Source organism: Gymnodraco acuticeps, unplaced genomic scaffold (assembly GCF_902827175.1).
Source record: "Gymnodraco acuticeps unplaced genomic scaffold, fGymAcu1.1, whole genome shotgun sequence".
Taxonomy (NCBI): Eukaryota; Metazoa; Chordata; class Actinopteri; order Perciformes; family Bathydraconidae; genus Gymnodraco; species Gymnodraco acuticeps.
Genome location: NW_022992150.1, coordinates 790,137 through 806,339, shown reverse-complemented (window position 1 = coordinate 806,339; position 16,203 = coordinate 790,137). Strand labels below are relative to the sequence as shown.

General features: G+C 40.6%; 1 protein-coding gene across 6 annotated transcripts in view; it reads right to left on the bottom strand.

Moving 5' to 3' along the window:
- Positions 1–16,203, bottom strand: part of LOC117538471 (vacuole membrane protein 1-like) — a 74,841-nt gene that overhangs the window by 31,735 nt on the left and 26,903 nt on the right. For all 6 annotated transcript variants that reach the window (XR_004567859.1, XM_034204192.1, XM_034204190.1 and 3 more), the window contains 2 exons: positions 10,515–10,760; positions 5,193–5,324 (listed from right to left, as the gene is read on the bottom strand). Coding sequence is in view for 5 of the 6 variants with exons in the window: in XM_034204192.1 (XP_034060083.1) it covers positions 5,193–5,324; positions 10,515–10,760 (378 nt within the window). In the remaining variant the exon portion in view is untranslated. The remainder of the gene's footprint in view (positions 1–5,192; positions 5,325–10,514; positions 10,761–16,203) is intronic.

The following is a 16,203-nucleotide window of genomic DNA, read 5'->3' as shown; positions in this document are numbered from 1 at the left end:
GTCACAAACTTATGGAATAATGTCACCTGGATCATTAATACAAATTGAGACGGTATTCTTATTAGGTACTTGGGAAAAACTAATATTAATAGTTTTTGAAAGCATGTACTGTCTATATATGTGGTTACAGTTGCTCGGTGTTGAGTTATTAGACAAATTCACAGGGAACAACCAACTGTTAATATTACAAATATACATTTGTATGAATATGATGTGCTGATATACAGTAAAGTATTTTCAAATGTCATGTTTTTGAAAGAACTGTGAGTGACATTTGTTCTCTTTGCCTGTTTTACATCGGAAATGCATTACTGTACATGTGATGTTTATTTTGGATTTGCCAGAAGTTGCACAAAGGACTTTTCAATGTGAAAAAGTTGGCAAAGAAAACACTTTGTTTTCAGTAGTTCGAGGTTTTTTGTAGTGCTTATAGGGTACAGAGTTCAAACACAGACAAAAAGCAGGCAGCGACAAAGCACTGTGCTCCATGTGGAAAATTGAAGTGTCAGACAAGGAAAAATCTATGCATAGTCTATACACAAGTCAACACCCACGCACATTTTTTCTCTCCCCTCTCTCTGTGTTTTCTTTTTTTTTTCTCAATGAAAGTCTTTCACACAGAAGACACACACACACATCTCCGGAGCTGCCGCAAGCCCCCCGACACGAAGACGGCTAAAGTTCATCTCATTAACTCCTGACAAGCCCGCGCCTGCTCTCTGGCACAGGAAGTGGAGTGATTAAGAACTCATGACGCAACACAAGCTACAGTCCCCTTTAAAGAAAGAAGAAAAAAGAATAGATCACACACACACACACACACACACACACACACACACACACACACACACACACACACACACACACACACACACACACACACACACACACACACACACACACACACACACACACACACACACACACACACACACACACACACACACACACACACACACACACACAAAATGCACCCCTGAGTCCACGTTGACAAATTCTTTAACAAGCTGTGGTTAAAGGGAAGCTGGTTTTACTCTGAGTCACCCCCCTCCTTTCAAACAGTTTACTGGAAATAAAGAGGGAGGAGGAGGGAGGGGGCACTTTCAGAGAAGTCACGTGACGGGGCCGGGCAAACCACAGCACAGAGAGCCTTTGAGTGCAGGGGGGAAGGCAGGCATACGCCCAGCGCAGATGGCCCTGATTTGAATTACAGGAGATACAATCCTGGGAGTTGGCAATCAAGAATTCACAGCCTGTTAACCCCATCCGCGCCGGATGCGGAAAAAAAAGAAAAAAGGAAGTAACTTCATTTTCAAGTTACAAGCAATCATGGACTGGTTCCATGCAGGGTCCTTGGAAACAGGCTGTGTGGACACTGAGGATTCTTGTACTGAGTTAAAGATTTAAGAGGGGGAAAAAAGCTGATGTTCATGACATCAGCGTCTGGAGCCGTTAGAAAAGGCATGACTTCATTATACTTGAATAGCTCTGTTGAATGAATGAGAAAAAAAAACTCTGAGTGCTCTGCTGCTGTGCATCACGTGCACTTGTGGCAGGAAGTTGGCACGTGCAGGCTGGGAGAAATGCCACAGGGTTGAAGTCAAACGGCTGGCACCTCTGTGACTCGAGCGGAGGGACATAGTCAGCATCTTATTCCAGCTCTTCTGCCACAGGGTGGAGTGTGTCAGAGTGTGTGTGTGGGAGAGAATATGAGGATGTGTTACAAGAGGGGAGAGGTTGAAGGAGGTCAAATCCTAGAGGGCAAAATTCAACACTGTCTAATTTGCAACTATCGAACAATACCAAAGTTTCTTGAATCCGATCCCAGTGGAGTCTGTTTTCCACTTCGCCTACCACTATTGATTTTCAACAATCAATCAAAATCTCTGACACAAATCCACTGCGGATGAATGACTCTGTGACCACCTTGAAAGGTGCAAAAAGGAGTGAAAATCAGAGGAGAGTGGGAAGTCCTTGAGCAAAAGAGGGAACCCTGAGAAGTTCAGAGTAATGGTAAAAGCCCTGGCGAGCGCATCAAATGTTTCCGTATGTTGCAGGTCCTCAATGGTGCTAGCAACCTGCTTCCAGATTCTTACCAATCACACAAGCACACATTACATGCATACACACAGCTGCCAGATATCATCAGAGAGAGAGGAGCGAGAGAGAGCGGTTCACAGTGGGAGACGGACGGAGTGCGTGAGAAAGAATAGCAAGAGAAAGCATAGGGAGAGAGGGACAGAAAGAGAAACAATGTGAGAGAGAGAGAGCAGTGAGGTGGCGTACGGAGAGCAGCGTCACTTCCAATCTAACCTCGCGAGGATGCGACCAGGCGATGCTCCTCCTGCGTCAAACTGCTTGCTTGTTTTGAAAAGACAAGCAGGAGCTCTTTCGATGTTGATATCTAAATTCAGACAAAATCTCCTCTTTCCCATGCTGCCTGTTCCTGAAACTACCACCCCCTCTACTCTTTTCTTGCAGTTTCGGTGGGATGCGCCACTTTATCAGTGAGTGATGTCAGAACTCCACTCTCACACGTGTGGACCGGGCTGATGTCGGTGCCAACCTGCTACGCTGTCCACAACATTAGTAACGAGAACTTAGAGCAGGTGCTGCATCACTTCGCCTTCTCACCAAATGTTCTTCTTACTTCCTTCAATCCGTTTCACTGTTAGTTTCTCAAAAGGTCACTTCTGTTCGGTCAGTTTAACTATGCTGTTAATGAATAAAGTGATTGATGCAGTATTTATTTTTAGAAGGCTCATTTACAAACATCTGCAGAGCTGAATTTATATGAGTACCCAGTGCCTCTAGCCATTCACATGATGTCAGTTGGCAAAAAAAGATTCCTTTAAAAATAATTTGGTATATTTAAAAAAAGAAATATTATTAAGGGATGCTTAACATGCAGTTTGGACTGATGTCTACCCAATTCCATTTTAGGATATGTAAGAAAGGCAGGGGTAGTGAAGTGAGTGTGTTTTGTAAGTGACAAAGTAGATACAGGAACACCAGTGATTGGGCTATGGCTCGAAATGCAATATACATACAGTATGTGTTTTGTCAAATGAAGAAAAAAAATGCCATACCTACAATATTTTCAAAAATAAAAAGTGCAACAACTTTTTTTTTGACAATGCAGTGCAGTTTACCAAAACAATTAACCCAAGTGGATTCCTTAGCAGGTAAAAGTAGAAAAGAAGAGAGGGAAAGAATAGTTCTACTATCTACTGAAAGATGACAGTGATGAAAATGGCTGTAGAGTATTATTATTTAGATTCTCTTTTGTGAAATACTTAAAAAATACTCCAAATGTTCTGGTAACCCTGGGTATGCCAATGTTGGTCACCAAACCACTGATTTAGTGCATTAATACAATATGTTTATCAATATTTATTTTCATATTCAATCAAAGCAAATCAACTTATTTCCACATTTCAAACAAATAACATTACATATATTGATTGATTTGCACTGCTTCAAGACAGCATCCTGCTTCTAGAACACTTCATGTTTCTGTAGCAAGGAGTTTTATATATGCTATGCTTTGTTATCCAACAGGATTCTAAGTGACAATGTGATAATGGACATGACATGGTTTAAGTGATTTGAATATTTAAAGAAAGGAAAAAAGAGACTGCTATGATCTAAATTATATTACATTTAACAAATACATACTCTTACATTTCCACTACTATAAATACCCACACATAGCTCAGGTTATAACAGATGCTTTACACCTCACATAAAGAGAGGGTTTTCTTTGCGTGCGTTTGATATTTTTGGCACATATAGGTACACAGAGAAACATCTGAAGATACAAGATAACAGAATGGAAAAGACTAGATTCAAATAAATGATATGTTAGAACAACATTTCTTCTTATTTCTGAAACACAATGTATTTGGGGACTGAGTTCATCTTGTGATGCTTTTCAGGTATTTGTTCTCCTTTGGAATCACTGCATTCTCCAAGACGGCATGCAAGTACTGAATGATTCACATAAGGCTGTATTATTGCTAAACCTGTATGATTGCTGAATAGTGAAGTAATTACAGTAAACAAAATGAACACTGCTCTGAATCACTCAGTAATCCTCTGACAATGGGACCCCCTCATAAATCTGCATTGATGTGTCAACATCTGTTTCTAAAGTCAGCTTCAGTTTATTTATTAAAAAAAAGAGTAAGTGAGTGCTTTGTAAAGTTGAAAACCATGAATGGATGCTGCTATTTTACTGCACTTGACCTGTCTGACTGTTTGACCCAGACTGTTGGAGAAAGAAAGGCATTCCTGGGGAGGAAGTCGGTCAGGAGGACACACTGATCTGATGGGAAGCCGTTACGAAACCACACGCATGTTTCCGCACATTTCTCCTCCTCCGTTCATAATCACAAGAGGGTGGGAGGATAAATATTTACAGGGAGCTATGAGGAATTGTTGAAGAATTGGCAGCAATGTTTGATACGATAACTTTTTGTCTTTCTCACAGGGAATTTCAAAACGAAGGGCCGGAAACGGCGGGAGCATTTCAATCAAGTGCATCATTGCTGTTCTGCGAGTCATATTATTGTGAAATGTAACTTAGTACATTTCATTGATTCACTTTTGTAAAATGTATGTACATAATGAGTGTTTTACCTTTGGCACAAGTATATAGTATAGTATTTGTATGCTAATACTTTTGTAATATGTCCACACTGTAGTATTGCTATTTCTACTTAAGTAAAATATCATAAACCTCTTCCATGAAAAAGGTTAGTTAAGAAGTTAATTTAATCAATTAAGAGGTGCTTGTGCTTTACTTGAATATTTCTACTTTATGCTGCTTTATAATTCTATTGTAAAGTTTTTCTGTACAAAATGTATTTTGTAAAGTTTTGTATGAGTTACTTGGCATATTTCGATTATTAAAACAAGAGATAAATCAAGTTATATATGATGATGGAAGTCATTAAAAGAAGCTCCATCATTAGCAGAAACAACATTCACATTAAGTGAAGCATGAGTAGTTATATTTTAATTGATTTTGTAACTGGTCATTCTGCATTATAATCACTTTTATTTTTGTGTTTTATTTTTTTGTACTTCTAAACTGTAGTACCGCTATTTTACTAGCGAGTAGAAGGTTTGAATACTTCTTGTTGTTGAGGGTGTGAGGTAACAGAGTGGTGAAGAGAGCGGTGAGTCACCTGTGCAGGCTGCGTCTGGTCCAGAATCTCCTCGATCCTCTGGTAGTCCTCGTCGTCGGGGTCGGCGCCGGACAGCCTCGCAGCTCGGGCCATGAAGTAGGGGGGGAGCTCTCCTATAGCTGTACCTGCACCCTACACACACGCACACGCACACACACACACACACACACACACACACACACACACACACACACACACACACACACACACACACACACACACACACACACACACACACACACACACACACACACACACACACACACACACACACACACACACACACACACACACACACACACACACACACACACACACACACACCATCATTGCTCTGTGCTGCTCTGCCGTTTACAGTTGTATGGCATTGCTTCTGCATTCTGTTTTGGCAACGGCGGCTTCTGTCCCAACATGCCAACAAAGCTGAATTCAACTTAGCTTTAACAAAGAAAAATAGAGATGTTAGTTGTTAAGTAGAGTGCATGTATATGAATTTTATTTATGGTAATGCTGTGGCTGATTTTATTGCATACATTGTATTTTTGTATATGCAATGAGTGGTTTTAAAAATGATATATGTGTCTAAATAATATGCTAATAAATATTGTAACAGTGTTACATTGGTTCCTGTTGGGCTAATGAAACAAAGATATCAAAATCCACTATCCAAAGGAGCTTGCACTGCTTGGCGTCTGGAATTGTGCGAGCAGAACACCTAATGGGAATAGAGCGGAAAGGATTTACGAGAACAAAAATCCCACCGATTAATACACGTCACGATCGTGGATATCTAAAGCCACTAGAAGGTGAAAAACCAGATGGCACTTCTGAACAGCACATCGACGCTTCACTGCTCACTGCTCAGTTCCAATCTGCTCTGGACATGTGGAATGACGTTTTTCTGGAAAATGTAAGAAGTGCTAACAAGTCCAGGGTGGTGGGGGGGCCTGAAGGAACCGAGATATCAATATCTGACAGCTAAAAGGAGCTTGTATCTATAAAGTGGTGGAGCCTGTGTGATTGAGGGGGGCTTAGTGGGGAGAAAGCGGAAGTGATTTGAGGGAAATAAATCCTCAGCACTTTGTCGGTTCACCAAGTTCATACCGCCAAAACATGAGGATGGGGGGAATGAGGGGTGAAGGCTACAGACTTAATTAACACAATGAAAACAGCCGCCAAGAAATGCAGTGTTTTTTGGAGTCGCTCACAGCTCATTACTTTAATGTTTCCAGGCACAGGGGGAGAGTGAGGTTAGAGGGGGTTGAGAGAAGATGCTAAGGATACAGTTAGTTTAAGTTACAGTTACAGATGGATGATTCAAAGCACCGACATGTGCCTGACATCCTATGATGCGATGAAATACAACTAAAGTTCAATTCTTTACGATGAACACACACAAAATCCCAGCTTCAGTCCCTCTCCCAGAAGAACATAACTAACTAATCACAGCCACATTACTTGTATGTAGCTGGATGGCTGAGCCAGAAGATGATTAGTGGGTAGTTAGCAACCATGGCAGCGACAACAAGCACAAACAATTGTTCTCAGTAGGCGGTGCTATCCAAAAACCTGGCATATTTAAAAAAAAAAAAAAAAAACTTGGCAGACTTTAAAAAAGAAATCTGGCAGACTTGCGTCTTTAATCTGGACACCCTGTTCTCCTGTTAACACTGCCGTCTTTGATGAAATCTGCCAGTATTTTCTCGTAATAAAGACGTGCCCTAATCTCCCTGGCAGCTGCTCCATTCATTGCCTCTGTTTGTGAGCGTGCATGTGTCTGTGTGTATGTGTGTTTGTGCCCCCCTGCACTGAAACGTCCACCTGCACAGTACTGGTGTTTGAAGTGGCGCACTTAGTGGACAGAAAGGCTTCACGAGGAGATGGACAAAGAAACTAAGAGAAAGGAGAAAGTAAAAGAAGAGAGGAGGAGAAGAGGTAGTGGTGGTGGGGAGGGCAATGTGTCATGTCTTATCAGCATTGAATCCAGAAGATGGGAAACAGGCAGGAGGAGGAGGAACGCTTGCGTGAGTGCTTTGAAACTGTGGATGCAACAGGTGTCTCCAACTGTAAAGCTCTCAAGCCTGGCTGGGGTTACAGGGGTGTGGTGGTTCATGGGTGGGGATGAATGTGAGGGGATTGGGTGGCACCCACACCCACAGACTCCCATATCACACCTTAGATCATGGTGATGCTGCTGGTTTGAAAAACTCAAATCAGGCATTGGGCTGCAAGATTTCAATAAAAATCAAGGTTGTTTTGGTAAATCATGTTTATTTATGAGGATTACTCTCATTAACACACTTTTAAAAACGAATGATCTAAAAGAAAATGTAATCAACTATATTGTAACATGACTGCAACCTACTAAATATATATTGTTAATATATAAAATGGTAAAAATAATTTAGACCAAAATAAATTAGATCAAATAGATTGAGGTCAACTTCTATCCCTACTGAGAACTCCTAAACATATATTCAACATTTAAAAAGTCAACTTTTTCTGACCTATTCCACTTGATAATCTAGCAAAAATTGCGCACCGCTATTTGGAAAGTCCGCGATGTGCTGGACTTATAACACAAGACATAATCATTGTGAAACAGGGAGCGGCACAATGATTGTGTAATCTAGATTTCTTTATCAGAATCATTGGGAGCCAAAATCATAAAGGGAAAGTGATCTAGATTTATTGCCAAGCCCTTATCACACACACACACACACACACACACACACACACACACACACACACACACACACACACACACACACACACACACACACACACACACACACACACACACACACACACACACACACACACACACACACACACACACACACACACACACACACACACACACACACACACACACACACACACACACACACACACACACACACACACACACACACACACACACACACACACACACACACACACACACACACACACCTTTGTAAGTCTTCATTGCACGTGTATGCGTGCAGTTTCATATTTTGCTTTGTACGTTTGTGTGTGTAAGTTAATGTATTACAAACAATAAGGAAGCATTGGGGCCAATTACAGTAGAGGGCAGGTTGTGTCTGGTTCCTGTAAACTCTTGGTATTGAAGAAGCAGCCGGGGGTCTGTATTTCCCTTTCCCCTCAGCTCTTTACACTTTATGTAGAACAGGGAAACAGATAACAAAGAATGGTAAAAGTCACATCAAGTGTCAGTGACCAAGTTCTCTTTTCTCAGTGTTCGGCAGTTCTGCCTTTCTCATGAAAAGAGCAAACTGCCGTTAACGTGGGATATTAAAAGATACTGCTGTTACAAAGAAGTCTATAAAGTGTGACACATATCTGTTTTTGTTGAAAGTAGAAAGCTGCTCTTTAAACCAAAAACACTGGCATTATAAAGTTTAGAATGTTCTCTTTATTAATTTCCACTATAAAAGTTGTAAAAGTGTTCCTGCTCTTGTTCTGAAGAAAACGTAGTACACTGAAAATGTTTCATCTTTCTCAGCAGCCACAGGGTGTGTGAACCCACCGACACTGGGGGAAATCTCATGGTAAGGGGCTGGGGGTTTCCAAGCAAGTGAGTTATCAATGAAAACACTTGAAAGGTGAACATGCACATTTGACTCATTCATAGATAGCTTGATCATTTATCAGTGGAGGTACTGCAGAAAAGAAACATGAATCATAAAGTAAATGACAGAGGTTTTTAAAGTCATTTTCAGGTTCATATTAGAGCTGTCCCGAATACCATTTTCGGGCTCCGGATATTCGGTAGTAATCAGCAGCGAATATTCGGCGCGTGCTTCAACACGTGTATTTCGGTTTATTCAAGGCATTCATTTTGTTATTCTACAGTACTGTTGTTTTATAGTTATTTATTAATGTAAATAACCCAATTTGTGTACTTTGAAATTGAAAAGGATATTGCATTGTGTTTGTTACTTTAGTTGCAGTTGTATATATGTCTTAAGTGTAATTTGACTTGGCTTCCTATTTTGTATGGACATGCTTTTATTTTGAAGGAGAGTTAGCGCTGTTGACAGGAAGTTGTTGTTGCTACGAAACAACGTGACGGAGAAAAGGAGCGGAGATTAACGGAGAAAAGTAATATCTACATATAAAGACGGAGAAAGTAAAGGATAACGTTTATGATTAAGTGTTAGCACCCCCGAAGAGGCACAAGCTCTTACGTTGATATTGGAGATTTCAATACATTCATATCATCAGTCAAGTCTTCGACCATTATTCGGAGGGAAATGCTGGAATTAATAAAAATACATTTTCCAAAAGGTTTCATAATATGCTCCGAATCCGAGACACCTAACAAAAACGCTGTGAAGCAGAATTGCAGAAAGAGCATACTACTACGATTTATATTTATAAGATTTATATTTATTTATAACGTCTTTATTGTCTCAGTAATCGCATACATTAAAACTAAATGTGTCCTCTGCATTTAACCCAACCCTATCCTAACCCCCACGCAGTGCAGCACGGCTGCCAAAAAAAAGGAAAAAAAAGAATATCTGACTAACGAAATTGAAAACCGAATAGTAGGCCAACGACCGGATATTCGGGTACAGCCCTAGTTCATATCTATATTTTGTGCCTCTACTGTGTAATGTTTCCGTGCTTTAATGTTCAAAAACGTCTTTATTTTTCTTATACTGCCTGTGCCTCAGCACCTCTTTCCACCCTCTGTCTGAAATCAGTGCCAAGTCTGCTCTGATTGGTAAACTGGCCGGCTGTTGTGATTGGACGCTCGCTGAGAGATGTCCCGCCCTTTAGCCTATCAATTACAATTTGTTGAAGCGCTAGCCAATAGAAGAGCAAGTGTTACATAGTGATGTCATTATGTTCTGTAGAAAACAAGGGAGTCCAATTGAGGATCACATGTTCACCATTTTCTGCCATTCAATAACCACAGTTGCATGGTAAGTCAGTAAAAATTCATGGTATGACTTGTTAACCTAATTTGAAGTTCTTCGCATGCTTAGTTTGATGCGGCCCCTTCAATTTTGGTAGGTTTTATGTTTCTACCTCCCTCTGTCTGTCTAATGGCACCTTATAAAAATCCACTGGATAAATTCAAACATGCATAGTGGTGAGTCAGAAAACAAGATCGTTTCTCTTAGTGCATGAGGAACTGACATAAAGTAGATATTTCATAGCACACACTCTGAATACTGGTCCCAGCTGTGGTCAGTGGGCAAGGTCAATTCAAACTGCGACCAAAACTGCACAATGAGAAATGTTTATAAAAGCTCTTCAGTTTTTGCGGCCTGCAGTGTCCAATGCCAGCGTGTAACATGCACTCACCCACATACAAGCTTCCAGGCGCACTTTAGAGAGGATGGTCCAGAGAGAGATGCTTCCCTGGATGGCAGCTGTCTCCACCAACCCTCCCTCCCCCGCAGCCTCCACGCCCACCTGCTCAGCAGCATCAGACCCTGCTGCCGGTGCACTCTGCTGGGGACAGATGATTTGGTCTGGATAGGGCGGTTCGGGGAAATCCACCGAGCCACATTCATAGGCTGCCAAAGTCACTGATGCTATGTGTGGTCCCTGGGAAACAGAGATAGTGACAGGGAGAGAAAAAGATAAAGGAGAAAACATGAGTGGGAGGTATGAGTGCACCTGTTGGAAGTAGTTTTGAGTCAGGGGAAGACCCCTTTGTTTTGTCATGTGGAGAAAGTGACAGGAATGACTCAAACACTGATTGTTAACATGAAGACAGTTATATGTAGGCCAGTATCTAGGCTGAATCTTCTGAATAGCAGTGGGACTCTTCTTCTGCTTTGAACTACAAACAAGCGTCACGAGTGAATGAGCCTTTACTTTCGTTAGGAGTGAAATAGGTCGTTAGGAAATGGAGAAAAAACAACTATGATTATGCAGATTCAAAGCTTACTGCGGATATGTAACTAGATAAAAAGTGGAGGGCCGCAGGTGGAAACAGTCAAAAATGGAAACCAGAGCTAGGGGGAGTACACACTCACCACACACACATTAATGTCTATACACACATTCAGTTTAGAAATTAATCTTGAAGATATCAAAGAATAAGAATGGCAAGCTAAAACACAGGGGGTGATCGTCCCCATCTTACACAAGTGCCACACACCTACACACACAACCGAGTGCGCACACCAGAGTTTCCGTTAGCCGGTAATTACCGGACTTTGACCGGTAAAATATGCTGAAGACCGGCAAATCTAAATCTCTCCGGTCAAAATGTCCGGTCAAAATAATTTCCCCTTAGCACAATACCGCATCAGTTGCGCCGCTTATGTGACAGACAAGAAGAGTCAATTCTAATGTCTAACATTTAATGTGGAGAAAGAGATGTCCTGTGTGGGTTTATTGTGCGTTGATCTGTTGGTAATGCCTCGAGGTTCCGGTGGGCATGTAAACAAATGCATAATGCTGCGCTATACTTTGCAGCCTCACCCGGTTGCATAGCAACGCTTATTGTTTAGGTGTCTTTTAATAAGCAGGTAGTCATATCATTAGCTAGAACTAGCTGGATCTGATCGATATGGACATAAACGCGAGTGAAGTCTAATCTGACGGGAGAGAGAGATCAGCTGCTGCTGACGAGTCGACACGCAGCTCTGCATGATCACATGCAGCGGTGAGCGGAGCCAAACACACACTTCAGGTTAGAAAATCACACTTAGCTATTTTAATGACCTCTCAAACTACCTAAACTAGTTATAGATATGTTTAGTTTTACTGTCGGGTCACTCATTACTGGATCCGCGAGCTGCATGATACTGACGGGCTGTCAGGAGAGGGAGAGAGCGCTCTGTTTATTATTCCCGTGTTATTATAAGTTACTGTAAACTTTTGAATAATGTAGTTAATCGACTATAATTAGTTTGTTTAATATCGAATCATATCAATTTGTTTAAAAGCTCAATAAATAACAAAGAAGACCTTTGACCGGCACCTTTCTCATTTTCTCCGGAAGATTTAAACTTTAACGGACATGTTGACCAGCAAAAAAAAATTCTAACGGAAACTCTGGCGCACACACAGGCAATAACCCCATGACTGATTTGTTGTAAGATTACGAAATTAGCATACCTAAGGAGCCGCTCTCTTTAAAAGAGCCTTGTTTGTTTTACATTTCTGACTCTTGTTTATTTTCTTAATTCAATAAGCCTTCCAGTGAGAAAACAGAGGAATCAAAGGAAGGAAGAGAAAGCGTGTTGGATTTCTGATGTGTGGCGTTTATTTAGCTGCCAGCTTTCTGTTCTTATTCAAACCCCGAAACAAGTCCCAATATTCACAATGCTGCTAAGTAGAGACTCCTGAGGACACACACACACACACACACACACACACACACACACACACACACACACACACACACACACACACAAGATCAATAATGAAATAAGAGTTTTGTCATTATATCGTTAAATTGTATTTAACCTATACAAACGAGTACTTTGGGATTTGTATGTATTCTGTTCATTCGGAAAAACTGAGATGTTCTCCCCATCCAAACTGTTCTTAGGAATTCTGAGAAATATTGATCTTGTTAGTACAGAATAAAAGAACATCATTTTTAATGAAAACTTTCTCAGAATTGTATTCAGTAAAACAGAGCAGTACTTTTAAAATTAAAACATTTCTCAGAATTTTTGTAAATTAAGAAAAAAAAGGGCTTCTATATAAAGGTGTTCTATAGAACACTGGTTTGCTAAACAGAAAAGGGCACAAAAAGTACAACAGGTAATCTCAAAACTATTATTTCCCGCAGCAGGAATCTCTTATCACACTTTAGCGAAAGAAGAGAAAGAAAGAAACTCTTCAGACTTGAACAATCTTCATGCAACTTCAACTGCTAACTGCTCCTGCATACTTTCACTCAGAAACCTCATTCCAACTTTAAAATGTTACACATCTTTCTGACATTATTCGTGCACACAACTTTTAAATCTGATTTGTACTTTTAGAGATATTAAACATTGTTCAGACCTTGGTAAAGAGGCCTTCTTCAGATTTTAGAGTGCGTGATGTCACAGCTAGAGTGGAGGACAGATTTAATTTTGCCTTCATATTTTCTTTTAAACCTGCCATAATTCCCAAACCCTACATTCCTGAGACATAATTTTTCATGAGAAAAACGTAGGAAAACATCTCGTAGCTTGAAAAATAAATAAAAATTAAGCAAAAATAATTAAACAAAATGCCTCTTGAGGGCATGAAGTGGCAAAAACTTTCAACATGTCTCCATTAAACCCCATTGTAAATTCAGCCTCATCTTTCCCCACCACAGTTCCGCACACCTTTAGTTAATCTGCCAAAAAGGCCACATTATTAACCCGAAAGTACACAAAAAGTACATTTCAGATGCTCAAGTTCCTTAACATGCTTCACGCTTTGAAATTTCACCGATATCTGTTACGGTTCTTCAACAAAGCGTTCACATGTAAGAGGTTTATCTCTCGTTCAGAACAATGCAAATGCTCATCACCATGGAAACCTTTGATATCTGGACACATCGTTAGCTCAAATATAAACACCTGTGTCATGGAACACGATGATGTCATAACTCCAACTGACATGCTCAGAGCAGCAGACTTCAGATAATGGTTAACACCATAGATATATATAAACACTAGATGGCTCAAGGGGGAGTCACCAGCGTAGCTCACCGGCGGCCATCTTACCACAGTCAACAACTACTGCTACAGCTGTTGTAAGGTGAGTGAACTGCACAAAAATACTCTTAACTCGCTGAAATATTGACTGATTTACAAAGGGTTTGGTTCATTATAAACGTTATTAGCATGGCTATGATACAGGAGACAACAAGACATGTTGAAAAAAAAAAAGTTAATGATTAATTATAAGTATGCAGTATCATAACTACATCTTTGATGTTTATAACGAACCAAACCGTTTGAAAATTGGTTGAAAATTGAGCAATCTACGGTTATTTCAATAGTGCACCATAGACATAATGTTATGAAGGAGCGAGCTGCCTGTGGCAAGATGGCCGCCATGTGGCAACGTCGGTCTCCATTGGCCAGCAGCGCGGGTGAGTCATCTAGTGTCTATATATATATATCTATGGTTAACACAGCTCTACGTCAATTATGGGGTGTCATCATATGCCGTTTCCATCCCTCGTCCACAAAACAAGATGTCAAACAAACTTCGCTTGTATATCACCGGTCCATGCCTCAACAGCTCTACGCCAAATCTGAGATCTCACCATAGGCTGTTGCTATGCCATGTTGCCATCCCTCGCCATAAAACACGATGTTGTTGTGATACCTATGCAAATGGTCTAAAACAGCACCATACTTCAGATAATGGTTAATGGTCCGGCCCTCAACAGCTCTGTGTCAATTATGGGGTGTCATCATATGCCGTTTCCATGGAAACGCATCCCTCGCCAAAAAACACGATGTTGTCGTAACTGATATGGAAATGGTCAAAACACCACCAGACTTTAGATGACAGATAATGGTCCAACCCTCAACATGTCTATGTGCCATTAGTGAGTTTTCCTCAAAAGTTGTTGCCATTGCAAGGGATGCGTATCCCTTGCAATAAAACACGATATTGCTATAACTCCTATGAAAATTGTCAAAAAGTGCTAAAACTTCACGTGTGCCAACAGTCCAGCCGTGAAGACATATACGGGACACTTTTGAGATTTATTCAAATGCCGTTGCCATGGCAGCACAATGCTCGCCATGAAACACGGTTTTCTCATAACTTCAGTGAAAATGCTCCAAACAGCCCAAAACTTCACAGGTTTGGTAACAATGTAGCCATCAACTAGGGGTGTAACGGTACACGTACCCGTACCGAAATTATTCGGTACGGGCCCTTCGGTTCGGTACAGGTGTGTACCGAAGTGTACCGAACGAATATAACGTTAAACGTAAAAAATTGAGAACGTGAACAACTTTTTGGAAGTAATCTCAGGTGCTGCGTCGCAGCATTCAGAGTAATTTGCTCACATTGGGTTCAACGCGTCATAGAGCGAGCAGGTCATTTCATTGGATGAGAGGCATACTATGAGAGCGGGTCAGAGGGATGCGTTCAAATGTAGTCAGTAATTTGAGGAACTGTCGAAAATTAATGACGAACGCAGATAAAGTTGAGCTCGAAAATCCTCCAGCATCATTGAAGTCTCCGGTTTGGGAACATTTTGGTTTTGCAGTTACGAACAAGGATGATGGACAAAGACAGGTGGACCGAACCAAAGCTGTTTGTCGGCATTGTTCAACTAAAATTGGTTACGCGGCTGGCAATACATCAAACTTGCACACTCTTGAAAAGGCATCACTCGAACGTGAATATCACCGGTACCAAAAGAAAAAAGACTGAAGTGCATCCCAACTCCCGCTAGCATGTAAGCCTCCACCACTCGCAGAGAGTTCAGACCGAGCCAAAGCTATTACAAACGCCAAGTATCCTTATGTTGCCATGTTAGCAAAGCGCTACCTGGCTGTATCTGCTACCTCTGTCCCTAGAGAGAGGGTGTTCTCCACAGCAGGAGACATTGTTAGTGCCAGCAGATCTGCCCTTTCAGCAGCAATGTGGACAAGTTCATTTTTCTTTAAACAACATGAAAATACAATGACAAGCAAGTCCTAATGTCAAACTGGCTGCTTAGGTGCAGTACAGTACAGTTCAAATACAGATTATTTCAGTTCATCGAAATGCTGCACCTTAATGTTCATTTTATTATATTTTGTATTTATTTGAGTGAATATTCAGTTTAATAATAATTAAAAACCCAAAACTAATAGTTTATGTTTTGTGAGTACTAGTACAGTAAAGTTCAAATACAGATTATTTCAGTTCATCGAAATGCTGCACCTTAATGTTTATTTTATTATATTTTGTATTTATTTGAGTGAATACATTATTCACAGTTTAATAATAATAAATATATATATATATATGTTTTGTGAAAAAAAATTCTGCTGTACCGAAAACGTACCGAACCGAACCGTGACCAAAAAACCGAGGT